The 16,714-nt window shown below is 46.1% G+C and overlaps 1 protein-coding gene across 5 annotated transcripts; it reads left to right on the top strand.

The window, feature by feature from the left end:
* Positions 1-1,765: 1,765 nt before the first annotated feature.
* On the top strand, positions 1,766-16,714 carry ZNF598 (zinc finger protein 598). Of its 5 annotated transcripts, none has more exons than XM_046900946.1 (12): positions 1,766-1,889; positions 4,897-5,009; positions 6,114-6,243; positions 8,170-8,381; positions 8,683-8,900; positions 9,334-9,451; positions 10,496-10,677; positions 11,856-11,928; positions 12,589-13,349; positions 13,688-13,823; positions 14,069-14,213; positions 14,460-16,714. In XM_046900946.1, the coding sequence occupies exons 2-12, from the start codon at positions 4,981-4,983 to the stop codon at positions 14,805-14,807; spliced, it is 2,352 nt and encodes a 783-aa protein (XP_046756902.1). In that variant the 5' UTR covers positions 1,766-1,889; positions 4,897-4,980; the 3' UTR covers positions 14,808-16,714. The 5 variants fall into 5 exon arrangements, with proteins under 5 accessions (XP_046756902.1, XP_015149927.2, XP_414850.3 ...); XM_015294441.4 differs by lacking the exon at positions 1,766-1,889 and adding an exon at positions 1,973-2,179 and having other exon boundaries at positions 11,859-11,928; XM_414850.8 differs by lacking the exon at positions 1,766-1,889 and adding an exon at positions 1,973-2,179.

Raw genomic sequence — 16,714 nt, 5'->3', positions numbered from 1 at the left:
GAAGTTAATATGTTGTGCCACCAAGTAACCCAGGTGTCTGTCCACCATGTGCCTCCTTCAGAGAGGCACTGAGTGTCCTGGGGTCACTCCTCAGACCCCTCTAACACCACTCACGGGAGGGGCCCATGGGAATTGGGACCACTGTTTCATTTCCAGGACAGATGGCAGCCTTGACTCAGGGGATGGGACTCCAGGAATGTTTGCTAATTGTAGTGCCGTGATGCTCATCTGGTGACACATACGATGATGTGGTAGAACAAGTGCCCCGTGCCAAGACCTTGGTGTTTCTTTTTTGACAGATCCAACAGCATTCCTGTCTTTGACGGGGATCTGCTCTGATTTTGCGCAGGTGGAAAAGAAATTGGCTCTGCACTGAATATTTTGTGAGAATCCAGGAGAAAGAAAGATGGGACATCACAGAAATCTGAAATAAAACCCAGTTTGTGACCATCTCTGTGATGTATCCCAACAGCATTTATGCTTTTCGACTTCACCTCCAGAGGAACATGGCTGCTGAGCCGCGTTGCCTCTGCTCTCAGTGCTCCTGGAGCACCCTCTTCTGTCTGAGGGGCTGCAGCTCTGCTCTGTGAGCACCAACGTGACACCACGACCTTTAAGAGGTGAGCTCAATCCTCAAAGCAAGCGCGGGAGCACAGGTTCCTCAGCCAACAACCTGACGTGTCGATGATCAACTCGAGCTCCATTACCTCGTTCCTGAAGCACCGGGCAGCTGTCACGTGCTCAGATACTGAATGCATGAATCACTGCCTGCAGCACATACCCAAACAACGTCGTTTTTCTCTAAACGCGTATGTGTTAACACAGATACGACCTATTTGTGCTACTGTTCTAATGTGTGCAATATTCAATTTTCTGTAATCTTTCATGTACATTTTTAGGAGTCTTTTTGTCTCTTGCACACAGCTTACCAGACACCTATGTAATCCCCTTGTGGATGAGGGGATTGAATGCATCCCCTGTAAGCGTGCAGATAACACCAAGCCGGGAGGAAGTGTTGATCTGCCTGAAGGCAGGAAGGCCCACAGATGGACCCGGATGAGCTGCATCTATGGGTTGAGGTGAACAGACTGAGCTTCAGCAAGGCTATATGCCGGGTCCTGTGCTTGGGTCACAACCCCAGGCTGCAGGTGTGGGGCAGAATGGCTGAGGAAAACGATCTGGGAGTGTTGGTTGACAGACACTGAATGTGAGCCAACAGTGTGTCCAGGCTCAGGTTGGGCATTGAGAAACATTTCTTCTCTTTAAGAGCCGTCGGGCAGTGGAACTGCTGCCCAGGGAGGATGTGGTGGCTGTCCCTGGAGGTGTTCAAGAGCTGTGTGGATGTGGCACTCAGGAACGTGGGCAGTGGGCATGGTGGGATGGGTTGGGGTTGGGGATCTTGGAGGTCTTTTCAGACTTCAGTGATTCTAAGATAATACCTGATCACAAGGCAGAGCTACTGGCCTCACACATCCACCTGTGGCTGTTGCACCACCAGGGCGTAACAGAGCCCAAACCACAACAGAATCACAGAACATCCTGAGTTGGAAGGCACGGACAAGGATGACGGAGCCCAACTCCACCCAGAACAACCAAAATTCGACCCCAAAACCACCCGTAGCGAGACGGGCCCTGGCGCGGAAGCGCTGCAGGCGGCGCTCCTCCATGATTGGGGCCCGGAAGAGCCGGGGGCACCCTGACCTCCCTCTCTATGGTCGCACGCCGGAGGACGCGGGCTGACGCCGGGAGGCGTGGCGCACCGGATGTCTTCGGAGGATAATCGGGAGAGCGAGGCGGCGCTCTAGGCAAAAACTCTATGGTCAACCCAGAGCGGCGCCGTGGAGGCGGCTCTCTATGGTCGGCTGTCGGGCGGAGAGTCGCTGCGCCGGGTCTGTCCAGGGCGGCGCTCTAGCCTTCCTCTCGATGGTGCTGGCGGTTGCTAGGTGGTGCGGGGCCTAGGCCGCGGCGGGTCGGCGCCGCCATGGCCGCCTCGGCCTCGGGCGTGGCGGCGGCGGCGGCGTTGGGGCCGGCGGAGGGCCCGTGCGTGCTGTGCTGCGGGGAGCTGGAGGTGGTGGCGCTGGGCCGCTGCGATCACCCCATCTGCTACCGCTGCTCGGTGCGGATGCGGGCGCTGTGCGGCGTGCGGTACTGCGCCGTGTGCCGGGAGGAGCTGGGCCAGGTGAGGCCGCGGCGGGGCCGGGGGGGGGGGAGAGGGGACAGGCGAGAGGCGAGGCCTCGGCCGGGCCGTGCGGCATAACGCCGCGTTCCTCGCGGTCCGCTGCGGGGGGAGGGAGGGAACGAAAGGCGGACGGGGGGGCGGCGGTCGCAGCGTTGGGCTCCGCTGCGCGGGTGTTAACGCGGCGGTGCCCCTCCGTCCCGTTCTGCTGTTGGGCTTTGGTCGCCCCGCGTGCCGCCGGGAGCCGCGCTCAGCGCATCGCCACGCGGCGGGGATGGGGCCCAGGGTCTGCTGCGGGGTTGGGGTTGGAGAAACTTCGCTCGGGGATGGCTCTAAGAACGGGTCCGCGTGGAGCGATGCGGGGAAGAACGAATGCCGTGAGAGGAGAAGAGCTGCTGCTGCGTTGGGCGAGAGATCACAGCGAGGTGGTGCGGGAGATGAAGTAAAAGCGGTGCCCAGAGGAGGGGGTTCGTCACGTCCTTCTGACAAAAGCTGCGTGTTTACCTTGGCTGCTTCTCGTGTTGCTCAAATGGCGGCAGGGACTGAAGATCCCTGAAGGACTCGGAGTTGGTGGGTGCCACAAAGGCTGTGGTTTTGCTGTGTTGGGTTTGGTTTTGAAACTGAGCTCACCGGCACGTGAGCAGTGTCCGTGTCGGGAAGGACACAGATCCCCTTTAGAACTGATTTTACCATAGAATCACCAAGGTTGGAAAAAAACCTCTGAGGTCCCCAACCCATCTGTGCCCACTGACCGCATCCCTCGGTGCCACATCTCCATGGTTCTTAACACCTCCAGGGATGATGACCCTATCCCTTCCCGAGGCAGCAGTGCCAGTGCCCGACTGCTCTGTTGGAGAAGAGTTTCCCAGTGGCCATCCTGAGCTTCCCCCGGTACAACTTAAGGCCGTTACCTCTCTGCACACCTCCTCTCTTAGGAGGAAACAAGCTGTGGTGCTGCTCGGCTGCCATAAAGCCACTGGTCTCAGGATTGCAGATGGACTTCAGCTTTATAGCAGCTGGTGTATTTATGTGGCCTGAACTTAGAATCATAGAATCACCAAGGTTGGAAGAGAACCACAGGATCACCCAGTCCAACTTCAATTCATCAAGCCGTCTTCTTTTGTTTATTCATTGTCAAAAACGATTGTTTCATTATCATTGACTCAGAGGTCCTTATTAATGGCAGTGCTCTTCTTTCTTTCTTTTCTTCCTCGTGTCCAAGTACTGCTGTAACACTGTTCTGTCTGTCCATCCCAAGAAACGAGAAGAGAGACAGGCCAGTATGTGTCACATCACATGCCCTCAAATGGACTGAACACGTATGTAGGATCTAAACCAGGATCTGTTCACTTTACGTAGGGTGTGGAGTTAGAAGAACCACATACATCTCACCAGATCTCAGCTGGTGCTGTACCAGTCAGTGTAGGCTGAACTGTAAGTGTCACAGTATGATGTCCAGAGGAAATGGAAATAACTTTAAAGATGGCTGGCATTGAGTTGCGTGATGGAGGAGAAAGCAGGCTATACTTGTTATGGTAATATGTGCTCTCAGTGGTGCGTAATTGCTGTGCTGGAGTTAGGCAGGATTGCTTGTTGACCTGTGAAGTCACCGTGATGTGTGTTTGGGTCAGGCTTGGAGGACTGGTCAGTGTGTTTGTTATACACGTGTGTGTTTGTCCTTGGAACTGCTGCAGGAATCTGTGATGGGCTCCAGTGATAAAATCTGCTTTTCTGCAGTTCGTTCCTCCCTTCTGAAACTTTCCTCAGGTTGAAATGAAATGAAATTGATGGAAACAAATGTTCTTAAAAATAATGTGAGTTTGACATTTATCCAGAAAACCTCAGACTTGCAGTCACTTTGCTTTAAGCCTGACATTTCAGAGAGGTGTGTATATACACACACATATGCATGTATATACTTCAGTATAACATATATTTTAATAGTAGCTTCACTGTAAAGAAAGCTTTAAAAAATAACCTAATCAAAAAGCCCAACCCAGAAGACCTGCTCTGAGGTGTTTCACCCTAAGAGGAGTAGAGGTGCAACTTCACAAGACTAAACTGCACCTGTATTCTATAACAGCTGTTCTATTAATGCTGCTGCTATGCCAGCACTGCCCAAATCAGGCACCTTCTATAGCAGACAGACAGTAGGCAGCAGTGGGAGCAACCGGGTTCTCTTAGAATGGATGCACTGTACAAAGAATTTGGGAAGTGATGTACCATTTTCCCTCACTTTGCTGATATTTGAGGAAAGAGGAAGCAGTGGTCTCCCTGTCAGACCCTGAGTCATGTCACTTTCCCTTGCAGGCTGTCTGTTTGTGTGGTCTCCTACCAGAGATAGGAGGCAGCTGAGCACAGGGCTCCAGGCAACGAGTGAGTTGCATTGCTTGGAGATATTTATGCCCTGTGTGCGTGGTTGTAGTAGCCAAGCATCATAAAAGACTTTCCTAATCTAGTTCAAAATCCAAAGACCGGGCAAGTCCAACCCACCCTGCGCGCTGCTCTTGCTGGAAGCTGATAAGCAGTCACAGTTGCTCAGCTGACAGTTGTGGGGACAGCGAGCAGTGGTGACACACAGCTCTGGCCCTGCTGTCTGAGCCTTTGGCTATGGTGAGATCCCAACAAACGAAGCTTGTTGCTGTGGAGTTTGTCTGCCATCCAGAATACTGCACAGCCCACATACGCCATCTCTGATCCCTGTGTTGTGTTGCCTGTAGGTCGTCTTTGGGCGGAAGCTTACGTCTTTCTCGACGATAGCACTTAGCAAGTTGCAGCATGAGAAGAAGTATGACATTTATTTTATGGATGGAGAAGTTTATGCGCTGTACAGGTAAGTGTGAGAATCCTTTCTATAACCTGTCCCAAAAAAATCACGTTGTTATCTGCATTACGTGGCCAGAAGTGCCTTCCTTAATGGAACAATGTGATCTTATGGAAATGCTGACTTTGATGCAGTGTCCATTGGTCACTGGGCAGCACAGGTGGCTTTGGTGGGATGAGGGCAGTACAGGTGGGAAGGGAGCAGCTCCTCTGTTAGATGTACAGAAGCTCTGCCACCAGAAGTTGCTTTTTGCTTCTTTACCAACGGCAAACTTGCTGCACAGCTCTTCATTCCTTGCATGGCTGCTTTGTAAATTAGTAAAGGCAAAATTACTGCTATAATGGTATTTATCCCTGCATTGCATAAGGAGTAATCAAAACCGATTGTACCATACATCATATGAAAAGAAAAGCATCCTCTTCGTGCAAAGGTCTTGGTTATAAATGGGAGAAAAAAGGTGAAACTGTAACTTTGTGATATGTTTATAATTTGAATTTCATGAGGTCGAGCAGTGGGTTTTAGTGAGCAGAAGCAGTTGGAAACATGCTCTGATTAATTACACACCAGCCCTGGGAATTACTTTTGATGATACCATTTCTGGAGGGCTGCTGAGATCACTGCCCACAGAACAGTAATCAACTGTGAGTGAGTGGGGGTTCCCACTGAGACCAGTGCTCTGCCTTCAGCTCTTGTTGGGAATCATGCTTACTTTTTTTATCTCCCCATCATATACTTCCGTTGCTGTCAGTATAAGCCGTAACTAAATCAGATGTGAATGTAGCCTGTGTCAGCTGAATCTTTGGTAAGGCAGTGTGTTGCACAGACATGTTCCTGTCCACCTGCAGGCTGTGTGCTGGTAGCGTGCTGCTTACACAGTGACTGCTCAGCTGGCTTCTTATAGTTCAAGCCTCTGTGTAACTTTGTTCTCTTCTGTTCCTGACTGATGACAAAGTATTCTTGGAATAAACAGAATGCTAACCTCATTACAAATAGCTGGGGGAGCAATAAGAATGCAAAAGTCTTCCATGGACAGAATGTTTGTCTTTCAATAAAGATGTCAGGTTGCTGAGAGGGAACTGAATAACTTTTAGCAAATCTTTCTTTGTCCCTTAGGAAGCTGCTGCAGCATGAATGCTTTTTATGTCCAGATTTGAAGCCGTTCAATACCTTTGCAGATCTGGAACAGCACATGAGAAAGCAGCATGAACTCTTCTGTTGCAAACTCTGTGTTAAACACTTAAAGGTGAGTTGGTTCAATGCTTTAATGTGAGGGAAGGAGAGGGTGGTTCCTTATGTGACCTTCAGGAGTACTTGTGGAGGTGGGGAGATGGAGATGCTGAACAGCACCACTCTGCTGCTTAGGTTTCTCCTGTCTGCAGTCAGGTCAGTTGATTTCTTCTGAGACTTTCTTCTTCCATAAACTGATTAATGAAAGAGACCTGAAGGCTCTAAATAATGTTTTAAATTAAACCCAACCGTATTAATAAGCTTCTGAGGTTAGCTCCTCCCCCATGATGCCTGTAAATACCAAGCCCTATCTGTCTGATAGGAAGTTAATCCTGAGTTGTAGACAGGCTTTGTTACAGCTCTAACTGTCGTGATTTAGATATCAATTAGGACTTACGATGACTTTATGAACTAAATCTGTAACTGAGAAAATATTAGTGGTGGTTCAGAAAGCAGTGTGCATCATGGAGTGATGGATGTCTCTCTCCACTCAGAGTCAATGTAGCGTTTGCAGTTGAATCATGTACAGGATGAGAATTCATCTTGTTGGTTTAATGAAATATAGCTATATTTCATTATCTTGCTTATTTGTTCAGAGCGAATTTCCTGTATCTTGTTGCTTTGGTTGGAAAGTGAATTATGAGTGTCTACAGTTGAGGTCTGCGTGTTTGATGTACACACACAGAACACAACCGGGGCTGGTTTAAAATGTAAAGATGAAGCACTTAGTGGAAAGCTGAGTGGCATGTCTGTATTGAGCCTTAAAACTACTCGTCTTACTGTTGCCATCACTGGCTTATTTTTTTGTTTCTTAACCCATTTGAATTTCACTTAGAACGGCTGCTGTTTGATCAGTCAGGCAATGCTTTTTTTCAGCCTGAAAGTCAGAATTCCACCTTTCCCTGGAGCTCAGGTTTTTGTTCTTTGTTTTTTTGTACTTCTCAGTGATGTGTCAGGCAAAACCAGCTGTTGTTGTTAAATGAACGCTGGGGCTGCTAACCTTTGTGTCTAATAGTTGTCAGCATTGTTTATTGTTGTAGGAGGGAATTTAATGCATGGGCATGTATTTTTAGAACTCATTACGTGTGGTTTTGTACATCTGTTTGTTTTCTCTGAAACCAATTGAATATCAAATCAGAGAAATGCATTTATGTTGTGATTTCACAGTTGGTTCCTGCAGGTCAGACTGTAGGTTGTTGCCCAAAGGGACAGGATCCAGGAGTGGTCGGGGTTGACTTGAAAGAAGACCAACACATCTTTTTTGCAGCGTTAGTTTTCCCTGAACTGATTTGACTCTCCAATCATTAGTGCTAAGTCAAGGGAAGGGGAAGACAAGGCAGCTTCTTTCAGTTGCAGTGTCCTTTGAGCTCTGCTCAAGAAGTACTTCCGCAGGCAGCCTAGGTAGGCAGCACTAGAGTGGTAAACTTGTAGAATGTTTTGGCTTCTAATTTCACAATACTGAAGAAATCCTTTTATTTTAGAGAAAGCTTCTGTGTTGTGAATACCCACTGTAGAGTCAGTGCTAGCAAAGCCACGTGAACCTTTTCCCAGACTGAGTTAAGAATCCTTGTTAAAGAGACAAGAAATAAAGGATGTTCTGTTCTTGAGGGTATGCTGATCTTCCTGGCATCTTCAGAACCCTTTCTACCAAAACAGCCTGTGTGTTAGTAGGGGCAGAAGGTTGGCTCACAATGCAGAATTTGTTCACTGAACAGCATTATTCTCAGGAAAGGAGAAAGGGTGAAGTTGATCTGTTTCCAGTGTTTGAGGTGAGTGAAGTGTAAGTGAGATGCAGCTTGGATCTATCACTTGAATCTTGGTTCCTAGTCCCAGAAAATTTGAGTTGTGAGTTGTCAGACTGCATCTTTTTGAAGCAAATCTGTGACTCCTGCAGGTAAGCTGTGCAGAGCCTAGCTTACTCCATTCTTACGTATTTCTTCAGATTTTTACATACGAAAGGAAATGGTACACTCGTAAGGACCTTGCACGCCATCGAATCCATGGAGATCCAGATGACACCTCTCACCGTGGGCATCCCCTGTGTAAATTCTGTGACGAGCGTTATTTGGATAATGATGAGCTACTGAAGCATCTGAGACGAGATCACTATTTTTGTCACTTCTGTGACTCTGATGGTGCTCAGGAGTACTACAGGTTTGCAGAAATAGTTCTGTTTTTTTTTTTTTCTTTCTGTAGATTAAATTTTAGAAAAACAGTTCGGATCTGTGAGTCTTCTGAAAAGCAGTGCTTGAAGAGATTGTGCAGGAAGGTTGGCTACAGGCTCTTTTGCTCCTTAAACCAACAGCTGCAGTAACCTCTTTCTGCTTAGTTCATGTTTTAAAGTCTTCCTCTTTGGTGTTAATGTTAAGTGTTGACAGATGGAGTGAAGGATAATCACATACCACTGGTAAAATATGTTTGGAGAATTGCAGCTCAGCCTCTTTTCTTTCTCCAGCGATTATGAATACCTTCGTGAACACTTCCGTGAAAAGCATTTCCTTTGCGAAGAGGGACGGTGCAGTACAGAGCAGTTTACCCATGCTTTCCGCACTGAAATAGATTACAAAGCACACAAAACAGCTTGCCACAGCAAGAACAGGGCCGAGGCCAGGCAGAACCGGCAGATAGATCTTCAGTTTAATTATGCTCCTCGGCACCAGAGGAGAAATGAGGGTGAGTGTGGCTGGCGGGTGTTGTGATGGCCAGGAATGTGTTCATTCTTACTGCTTTGGTATTCAGAAACATCTGGTGAAGACTTCCAAGCTGGGAAGTTTCTTTGCAAGAGGGTGGAGAAGCCCTGGAACCAGGGCTCTGAGAGGTTGGGGAGTTTGTTCTTGAAGATAACCAGAAGTTGACAGAGCCACGAGCATCATGAATGTGATTTCAGAGTTGGCCTTGCTTTGGGTGAGGAGATGGAGCAGACTTTTCTTCCATGTGGAACATACAGACTTTTGCCATTCCTGGAGGCTTGATAGACTGCTTGATCATCAGAAGGAAATCAAGATAGATTTATTTGTACTGGTGTATTTTTGCTCATTTTCGGGCATAGTATGGTGCCCAGATTAGAGAATTAACTCTAAGAATGATAAGTATCCCTCCTGTTCAGGTGTTATAGGTGGAGAGGACTATGAAGAAGTGGACAGATACAACAGGCAAGGGAGGTCAGGCAGATTGGGTGGCCGAGGAAGTCAGCAGAACAGAAGAGGCAGCTGGAGATACAAGAGGTGAGTAGCACAGCATTGTGTGGATTTCTATTGCTGCTTAGTGCTCTTTCTCACTTAGCACTTAACAGAGCTCTGGTGCACAGGCTGGGAGGAAGCAGGGACAAAGTGTGGTTCCATAGTGAATCCTTAACTGAGAGCACACCTAGTTTTCTGTCTAAGCCTGCGTGCTGGCTGTGTGCCTGGTGAAAGTGAAATTACTCTCTGAAGTTTAAGCTTCCTGGAAGTCCCAAAGAAAGCAAACACTGTAATCTTCGACACGTGGGTTAACTGAAATCAGAATTCTTAATTTCAGCAACTATGGTTGTGCTAACTTCTTTTTAGAAAGATTTTTCTGAAGTAAGTGATAAATCTTTGGAGGTTTAATGGACTTTTTGGTCTGGGTAACCATGAAATTCCTATTCTAAGATCCATGCTTTTCATTGAACAAACAGATCTATGTGTGGCCAGACTGAGTACTTTGGAGACAGAAGAGGGTTAAGTATTGAAGTGAAAGTTTGCATTTATTTGTTTCTTCATGCATATGAGACCTGAGTGCTTTTTACGTACTGCACCTCTATTTTCTTCTTTTTCTCACAGATAGTAGGCTGGTTCATTACTGGTAATTTCACTGGGGAAGAAGTCCATCTCTGAACACCTTTGTATGTTGGTGTCGCATGTGGATTTTGCTTTCATTGAGGGTTCATGAGCCATATTTCAAATAATCACTTTGGTCTACAAATCAGACTGTACATTTGAAAATAAGAGAAGTAGGTGTCTGCTAGCATCCTTGGTACTCTCACTGCCAATTCCCTCCAGTTGATTTCTTCTATCCTGGATTGTTATCACCACATGTAGAACTTGCAGATCCCCAGGTAAAATATTGCCTTTCTCACTAGCCAAGGGTGTATTGGAAGAGTAGGTTTGTTTCAGCCTTCTCAGCAGGTGGCAGCACAAGGCCAGGGACAACCATCAGAACTTACTGCAGAGAGGTGAGAGGTGGAGTGTGAGGCAAAGGTGCCTTGTAATCCTTGCTGTTTTACCAAGAAAATCTGCCCTGTCCTGTAGGGAAGAAGAAGACAGAGACGTTGCAGCAGCAGTCAGGGCATCTGTAGCTGCTAAACGACAGGAAGAGAAGAAACGGGGAGAAGACAAAGAGGACAGCAGCAGTAGAGGTAAAAAGGAGGACTTGAGGGATTCTGAAGTACCCAGCTCCAAACGTGTGCCAAAGTCTTCAAGTGAAGCTACAGGTTAGTGTTGAACGTGTTCTGCAGCTGCAGGGAGGCATGAAGGTGTGGTGATGAGTCGGGAGATCAGCCTGGCCAAAGTGTGAATTGCCATGCATTGTTTTCAAAAGCCAGTGGATAAGGAGAGAGCTGTGCAGTGTCTTAATCCAGCAACACTCCTTTACAGTGAAGCGTGTCCGAGTGGGCTGGGATTTGTACAGCCAGTTATATTTAAAATGAAGCTGGGTAGAAATACCAAACAGTTAAGGCATGACAGTATCTGTGATGTTTTATCCAAATAATACTAAGATTGCCGTTTTCCTACTGTAGCATGCAAGAACTGATGTATTGTGATGTTTGGGGTGAAGTTAGCCCCAGTAAAAGTTTGTAACTGGTTGATAGAATTGTTTTGATATTACTGTTGCTCCAAATCCCTTTTCCACTGTTTTATTGCTCCTACAACAGGGTTCCTGCTCAAACTTTATATGCTTTCATAATGAGCTGAGAGCTGCTGAGAGCTTGGTTGTCTAATGGGTACAGCTCAGCTGGGGATGACAGGCAAGGCTATCTTACCCTGCTGCTAGCCCAGCTTTTGCTGCATGCGTGTCAAAGCTGTTATCAATCTGTTCTTAAGCTGATGCAGTCCACAGCACTGCATTGTAAGACAAAGTCTAATTGGAAATGATTTATGTTTTGATGAAAACTGACTGACCAGGAGCTAATTGCTTAGCAGTGTGGGCATCTGCGCAGCAGAGGTGTTGAACAACTCAGAGGAGCAGCTTTCCAAGTGGAGAATCAGCATACCGAGTCAGAGTATCCTAATCCTGTGCAGGCAGCTGATTGCTGGCCTCTAGGAGAAGCATAGAGGAGGCAGCTGGGGGCATTGGCTTCTTAGTTGTGAAGGAATCCTCTAGAGACTGTCTTATCAGCCAGTGCTGATAAGTTTTTGCTCATATTAAGTTCCATGAATTGCCTGTATGCTAGAGCTCATACCTGATGTCATAATGGTGAATGTGGTTAACTGAAGGAAATGGTGATACATGGACTTATTGCCCTTTTGGAATGTCGGTTAATGACATCAGCAGCTGCTGAAAATAGAACTTGTTAATGCTGCTGTCGTGTTCATTGATAGCTTCCACTTTGAAACTACTGGATTTTAGTTGACTATATTTCTTTACTCTTTTTGTCAATACTCCCAAAAGAAGCAGCTGCTAATGGTGCTTTAAGCCAAGATGACTTTCCAGCAATTGGTTCTGCAGTGGGACCTCTACAAGGGTAAGTTTGTTCAAGACTGCAGCAATGAGGAAGCTGATTTAGAAACTTACTTGGGTTGTGTATTTCTGGAAGAATTAATTTTATAGACCTCTTGAACTGCAGGTGCTCCCCTCTCTCAGTTCCCCTTCTGCTTTGACTGTTACTGTGTTAGCTGCTGCATGAACAGCATAGGCTGTTGCTTCAGTTCATAGTTTGATTTTTTTAATTAATTAATTTATTTATTTTGTGGTGCAGTTACAGGGAACTTTTCAGTATTCCTAACTCCACTCACTTTAACTCAGTAGCTTATCTTGAGGGAGCCATATGCTGTTGGTGTTTTTAAATTCACCATCTCGTTAAATGGGTGGTAACTCTATTTATAGAGTCTTTGCAGGATGTGGACACTAAAATGTACTAGAAGCCTGCACGTATGGCTTGCTGGACAAGGTAAGGTGTGCTAAGACAGCACTGATCAGATAGCAAGGCTAGCGAGACTGCTTTGAAGAGACTCATCCAGACAGGGTTTATGTATTTGCATCCTGTTAATGGTTATGCCAGCTGTGCCACTGTAAGTGATGGATTGAAGAAGGATGCTGTCAGGCATGGAGCCTCTTTTGCCTGGTGGAGTTTTGCTGTCTGTGCAGTGGTGGTGTAACTAGGTGTACTTTCCCTTTCTCGCAGCTCTGCTCAGCTAGCAGCAGTTAAGCTTAAAGAAGATTTCCCAAGCTTGTCATCCTCTGCAGCACCCGCTATCCCTTCTGGGATGGCTTTGACGTATACAGCGACTGCAAAGAAAACAGCTTTTCAAGAGGAGGATTTTCCAGCTCTGGTGTCTAAAATGAGGCCCAACAATAAAATAGTAACTAACATCACATCTGCATGGAACAGTGGTTCCAGTAAAAATGTGGTCAAAGCCATTAGCAACCCTTGTGTAAATCAGATAGCCAAAAAATCATACTCGTTGAATAGCACTAAAGGAAATAAGAAGAGCAATAAACTCTCTCAGTCAGATGATGAAGATGGCAGTAGTGGCTTGACAACCCAGGAGATAAGGAACACACCAACAATGTTTGATGTATCATCCTTGCTGGCAGCTTCTACCTCACAAACTTTCACAAAAGTGAGCAAGAAAAAGAGGATGGGGGTTGAGAAGCAGAGGCCGTCATCCCCACACCTGTTACAGGAGACATCATTGCCCAGGTCATGTATTGAAAAGCTGCCAGAAGCAGAGCGGACATCAAACACTGCTTCTGCTCTTCATGCATCTGACAGATCTGCAGCTGTTGTGAATGGTCATTCAGAAAAATCATTAGCAATCTGTAGTACACCCAAAGAGCCCCCTGGCCTTAAAAAGCCCACAGTGACGAACCAGTGCCCTTTACCTCAGGAAGACTTCCCAGCTCTTGGGAGCTCAGGATCAGCTCGAATGCCACCGCCACCGGGTAAGCATTTCAGGGCAGCGATGGCTTTCTTGGCAGTAGCTTAGAGAAATGTGGCTAAAGTTAAAAGGCAGCCTGAGTAACAGAGTCTTGAAAGTCCTCTCTCCTTGTAGAGAAATATCAGGCACTATGAAGCACTTCTTGACCTGAACGTTAAGGCAACAGATTTCCACCTCTTTAATATTTAGGTTTCTTCTGAAATAGTGATGACTGCACTGTTGACTGTTACTTCTTGATGCTTCTGGAGAGTACATCAGACTGTTGGTGTTAATTTTACTTGCTGGTATGTGGGTGCCACAGATAAGTGCTCTAACTTCCTGCCCGTTTCTGCTTTCGTTTAGGTTTTAACACTGTGGTGCTATTAAAGAGTCCTCCTCCGCCTCCGGGACTGTCAGTGCCTGTTAGTAAACCCCCACCAGGTTTTGCTGTTATTCCATCCACCAGTATCTCTGAACCTGTCACTACATCTTTGAAAGAGTAAGTAAAAGTCCTTTTGCCTAGAGTTACTTTACACATTGCCTCTCAAGATATGCCATAGAAGATTCAAACAGAGCACAAAACACTGAGAGGATTACTGTAACCATGTGCTGCTTAGAGAAATTGCGTCTGTAGTTGGGTGGAGAAAGGGAGAAAAGAATAATCATATAATGTATGTCTGCAGCATATTTCCATAATATGAAGCAGTATCCAATTGCATTACTTCTTTTTCCCCCCAAATGCAGGCCAAAATCCAGCCATGGGACATACTTGATACCTGAAAACTTTCAGCAAAGGAACATTCAGCTAATACAATCCATTAAAGAATTCCTCCAAAGTGATGAGTCCAAGTTCAATAAATTTAAAACTCATTCTGGGCAGTTCAGACAGGTGAGTGGGCAAGAACCTTTGTGTTCCTGAGATCCTCCTCTGCTCAGTTCACATAGTGCCTCTGTTTGTGGGCGGTGAGTGGACTAGATGCACGTGTTCTTTTTTAACTCTGTGCTCCACTGTAGCTCTTCTGGAGCACTAGCAAAGTGAGCGTGGTGTGGCCTGGGAGAACGTGAATCTTTTTATAGATGAATCAGATGATTATTTTTTAAGCTTCTAATTATTCCAATTCTCTTTTCACTGAAGGGTCTGATTTCTGCAGCACAGTATTACAAAAGTTGCCGAGAACTGCTTGGAGATAATTTCAAGAAAATTTTTAACGAGTTGCTGGTGTTGTTGCCAGACACAGTTAAGCAACAGGAACTGCTTTCTGCTCACAATGATTTCAGAATCAAGGAAAAGCAAAGTTCAAACAAATCCAAAAAGAACAAAAAGAATGTTTGGCAAACGGACTCCAACTCTGATCTCGACTGCTGCATCTGCCCAACATGTAAGCAAGTACTCACGCAGCAGGACATTGTTACTCATAAAGCTTTGCATATTGAGGATGAGGAGTTCCCTTCCTTACAAGCAATCAGTAGAATCATCAGTTAGCTCTTATGAAGACCAATAAAACAGTTTCTATCTATGAATATGCACTTTTTGGAATGAGGTTTGACAGTGTAGTGTGGCTGAGAGCCGGTGCCAGTTGAGTACTGATACACAGATAACTGTTAGAGAGCCCTCTCAGTGCTGTTCATAAATACTGTGCAAAGGGATCACTGGACTGCGCCGTAGCTAATTAACATCCAAAGTCTGAGCTTCCGAAATGCCTGAGTAGAATTAGGCCAAAATCGCAGGGTGGGCAGGCAGGGGGCCACCTTTCTCCTGTAACATGCAATAGCTGAGAAAATACTTTCTGATCTTAAGTCTGACTGGGGACACAATAGGGGAATATGCATCTGGCTTGGGGGGTTTTCTTTCTTTAGGGACGGGTGGGAGCAGAGAGGGGGAGATAATGAATCACTGAAGTGAATAGAAGCAGAAGTGACTTCCCTTATATTCTGATTTTTGTGCTGTTTCTGTGACCACAGAAATCGAAGCAGTCAGGGGTGGAGAGATGCAGAACTGCTCCTACTCGCTGGTGAATAGGGCCAATTCAGTAGTGTGTCTGTAAACGTTGGGCTGCTCGTATAGCTAAGAATATTCCTGTCTGAAAACTGAATTAATTTTACTACTTGAAGAATTGGACTGATCTGTGTGATGAGTTGAACCTGAGGTTTGAACTTGCCTCTGACCTTTTATGTAACATGTTCTTTAAAGAAACTTCTTTTGTAGCACTGCATGTAGAACAATAATGTTAAGGCTTTACTTTCTGTAAAGCATACTTCACGGTGATTTTATTTAATGATTGCCACGTTTCTATTTCTTGGATGTATTAATGGTGGTAGCTCCAACCAACAGCATATTGGGACATTAAATGCTGCTGATCACTGACCATGTTTATCTGCAGTGCCTTTAAGTGCATTTATCTGTTTACAGTGGTCTGCACTGAGGATAATTTGTTCAGACTATGGAGTGTTTACATCCTGTATCTGCCTTGGTGATGTTGGTCTGCAGTAGCTTTGCTCACGTTGCTTGCCATCTGTAACTTCCACCTCTAGGAAAACAGGAGCTGAATCTATTCATCATTTGAAATAACTTCTCCAGCAGCAGCAGTGATGTGACGGAGTGACATGTCCTCCCTGCAGCGCACTTTCATGGCTATAATCATGCATCTGATTCTTGCCCATCTTTGCAGACCAGGTTTAGTTATTTTTAACACGTTGAGATTAATTTATGTAATTTTTAAGTGACAAAACACTGCTTTTATATAAGCATTTCTATGAATTTGAGCTCAGACTATTACTGAAGAGCTAGTCCTGGCTACAGCATTTCTTCCTCGCCTTATACTCGTTAATTTTGCTTGCTCTCAGGCTGCAAAGTGCTTTTGGTTCCTTTTTCCAAATAATTCAAACTGTTTTGAATACCTGAATGTGTTGTATTCAGCACAGGGGCCAGACTGCATGCCCTGAAAGGGGGGGAGGAGCGTTAGGCTGCATGGCTGTTGATTAAATGCATGAATACGTTGCAAGTAGTAACGCTTTCGTGTTCCTGGCGCGAGGCGCTGCCTCTTGAGCAGAGATGGCTGTGCCACCACCACGTCAGTGCTCCACTTTGGATGCCAGCTGCCCAAGTCAGCTACAGATCTACATCGTCAACTCTTTCCCCTGACCACCCCTTGGGTTTGTAAAGCTCAGAGGAAACAAAGTGTGTATCTTCTGCAGGAGTTTCTGACGTCTTCCCTTTATTTTTCAGTTTATTTTCTTCCATGTTAGCAAATGCGTGAGTTGCCAGCTGGCAGGCTGAGAACTCGCGGTGCTGCTGTAAGTTTCCTCGAGGTGCTCGGTTCTCCTTGGCCTGACGATGCAGTTTCCTTGCTCCCTGTGCTCACCTGATTAAATAAAGCATTACCAAATTTG

This window comes from Gallus gallus, chromosome 14, assembly GCF_016699485.2.
Source record: "Gallus gallus isolate bGalGal1 chromosome 14, bGalGal1.mat.broiler.GRCg7b, whole genome shotgun sequence".
NCBI lineage: Eukaryota > Metazoa > Chordata > Aves > Galliformes > Phasianidae > Gallus > Gallus gallus.
This window is presented reverse-complemented; position numbering and strand designations above follow the sequence as displayed.

Bases quoted from the DNA above. Each gene is read 5' to 3' on its own strand.
- ZNF598 (XM_414850.8), top strand. From the start codon at position 1,982: ATGGCCGCCTCGGCCTCGGGCGTGGCGGCGGCGGCGGCGTTGGGGCCG. The intron at 10,678-11,855 runs GTTAGTGTTGAA...TACTCCCAAAAG, and splicing joins GTCTTCAAGTGAAGCTACAG to AAGCAGCTGCTAATGGTGCT. The intron at 13,350-13,687 runs GTAAGCATTTCA...GCTTTCGTTTAG, and splicing joins TCGAATGCCACCGCCACCGG to GTTTTAACACTGTGGTGCTA.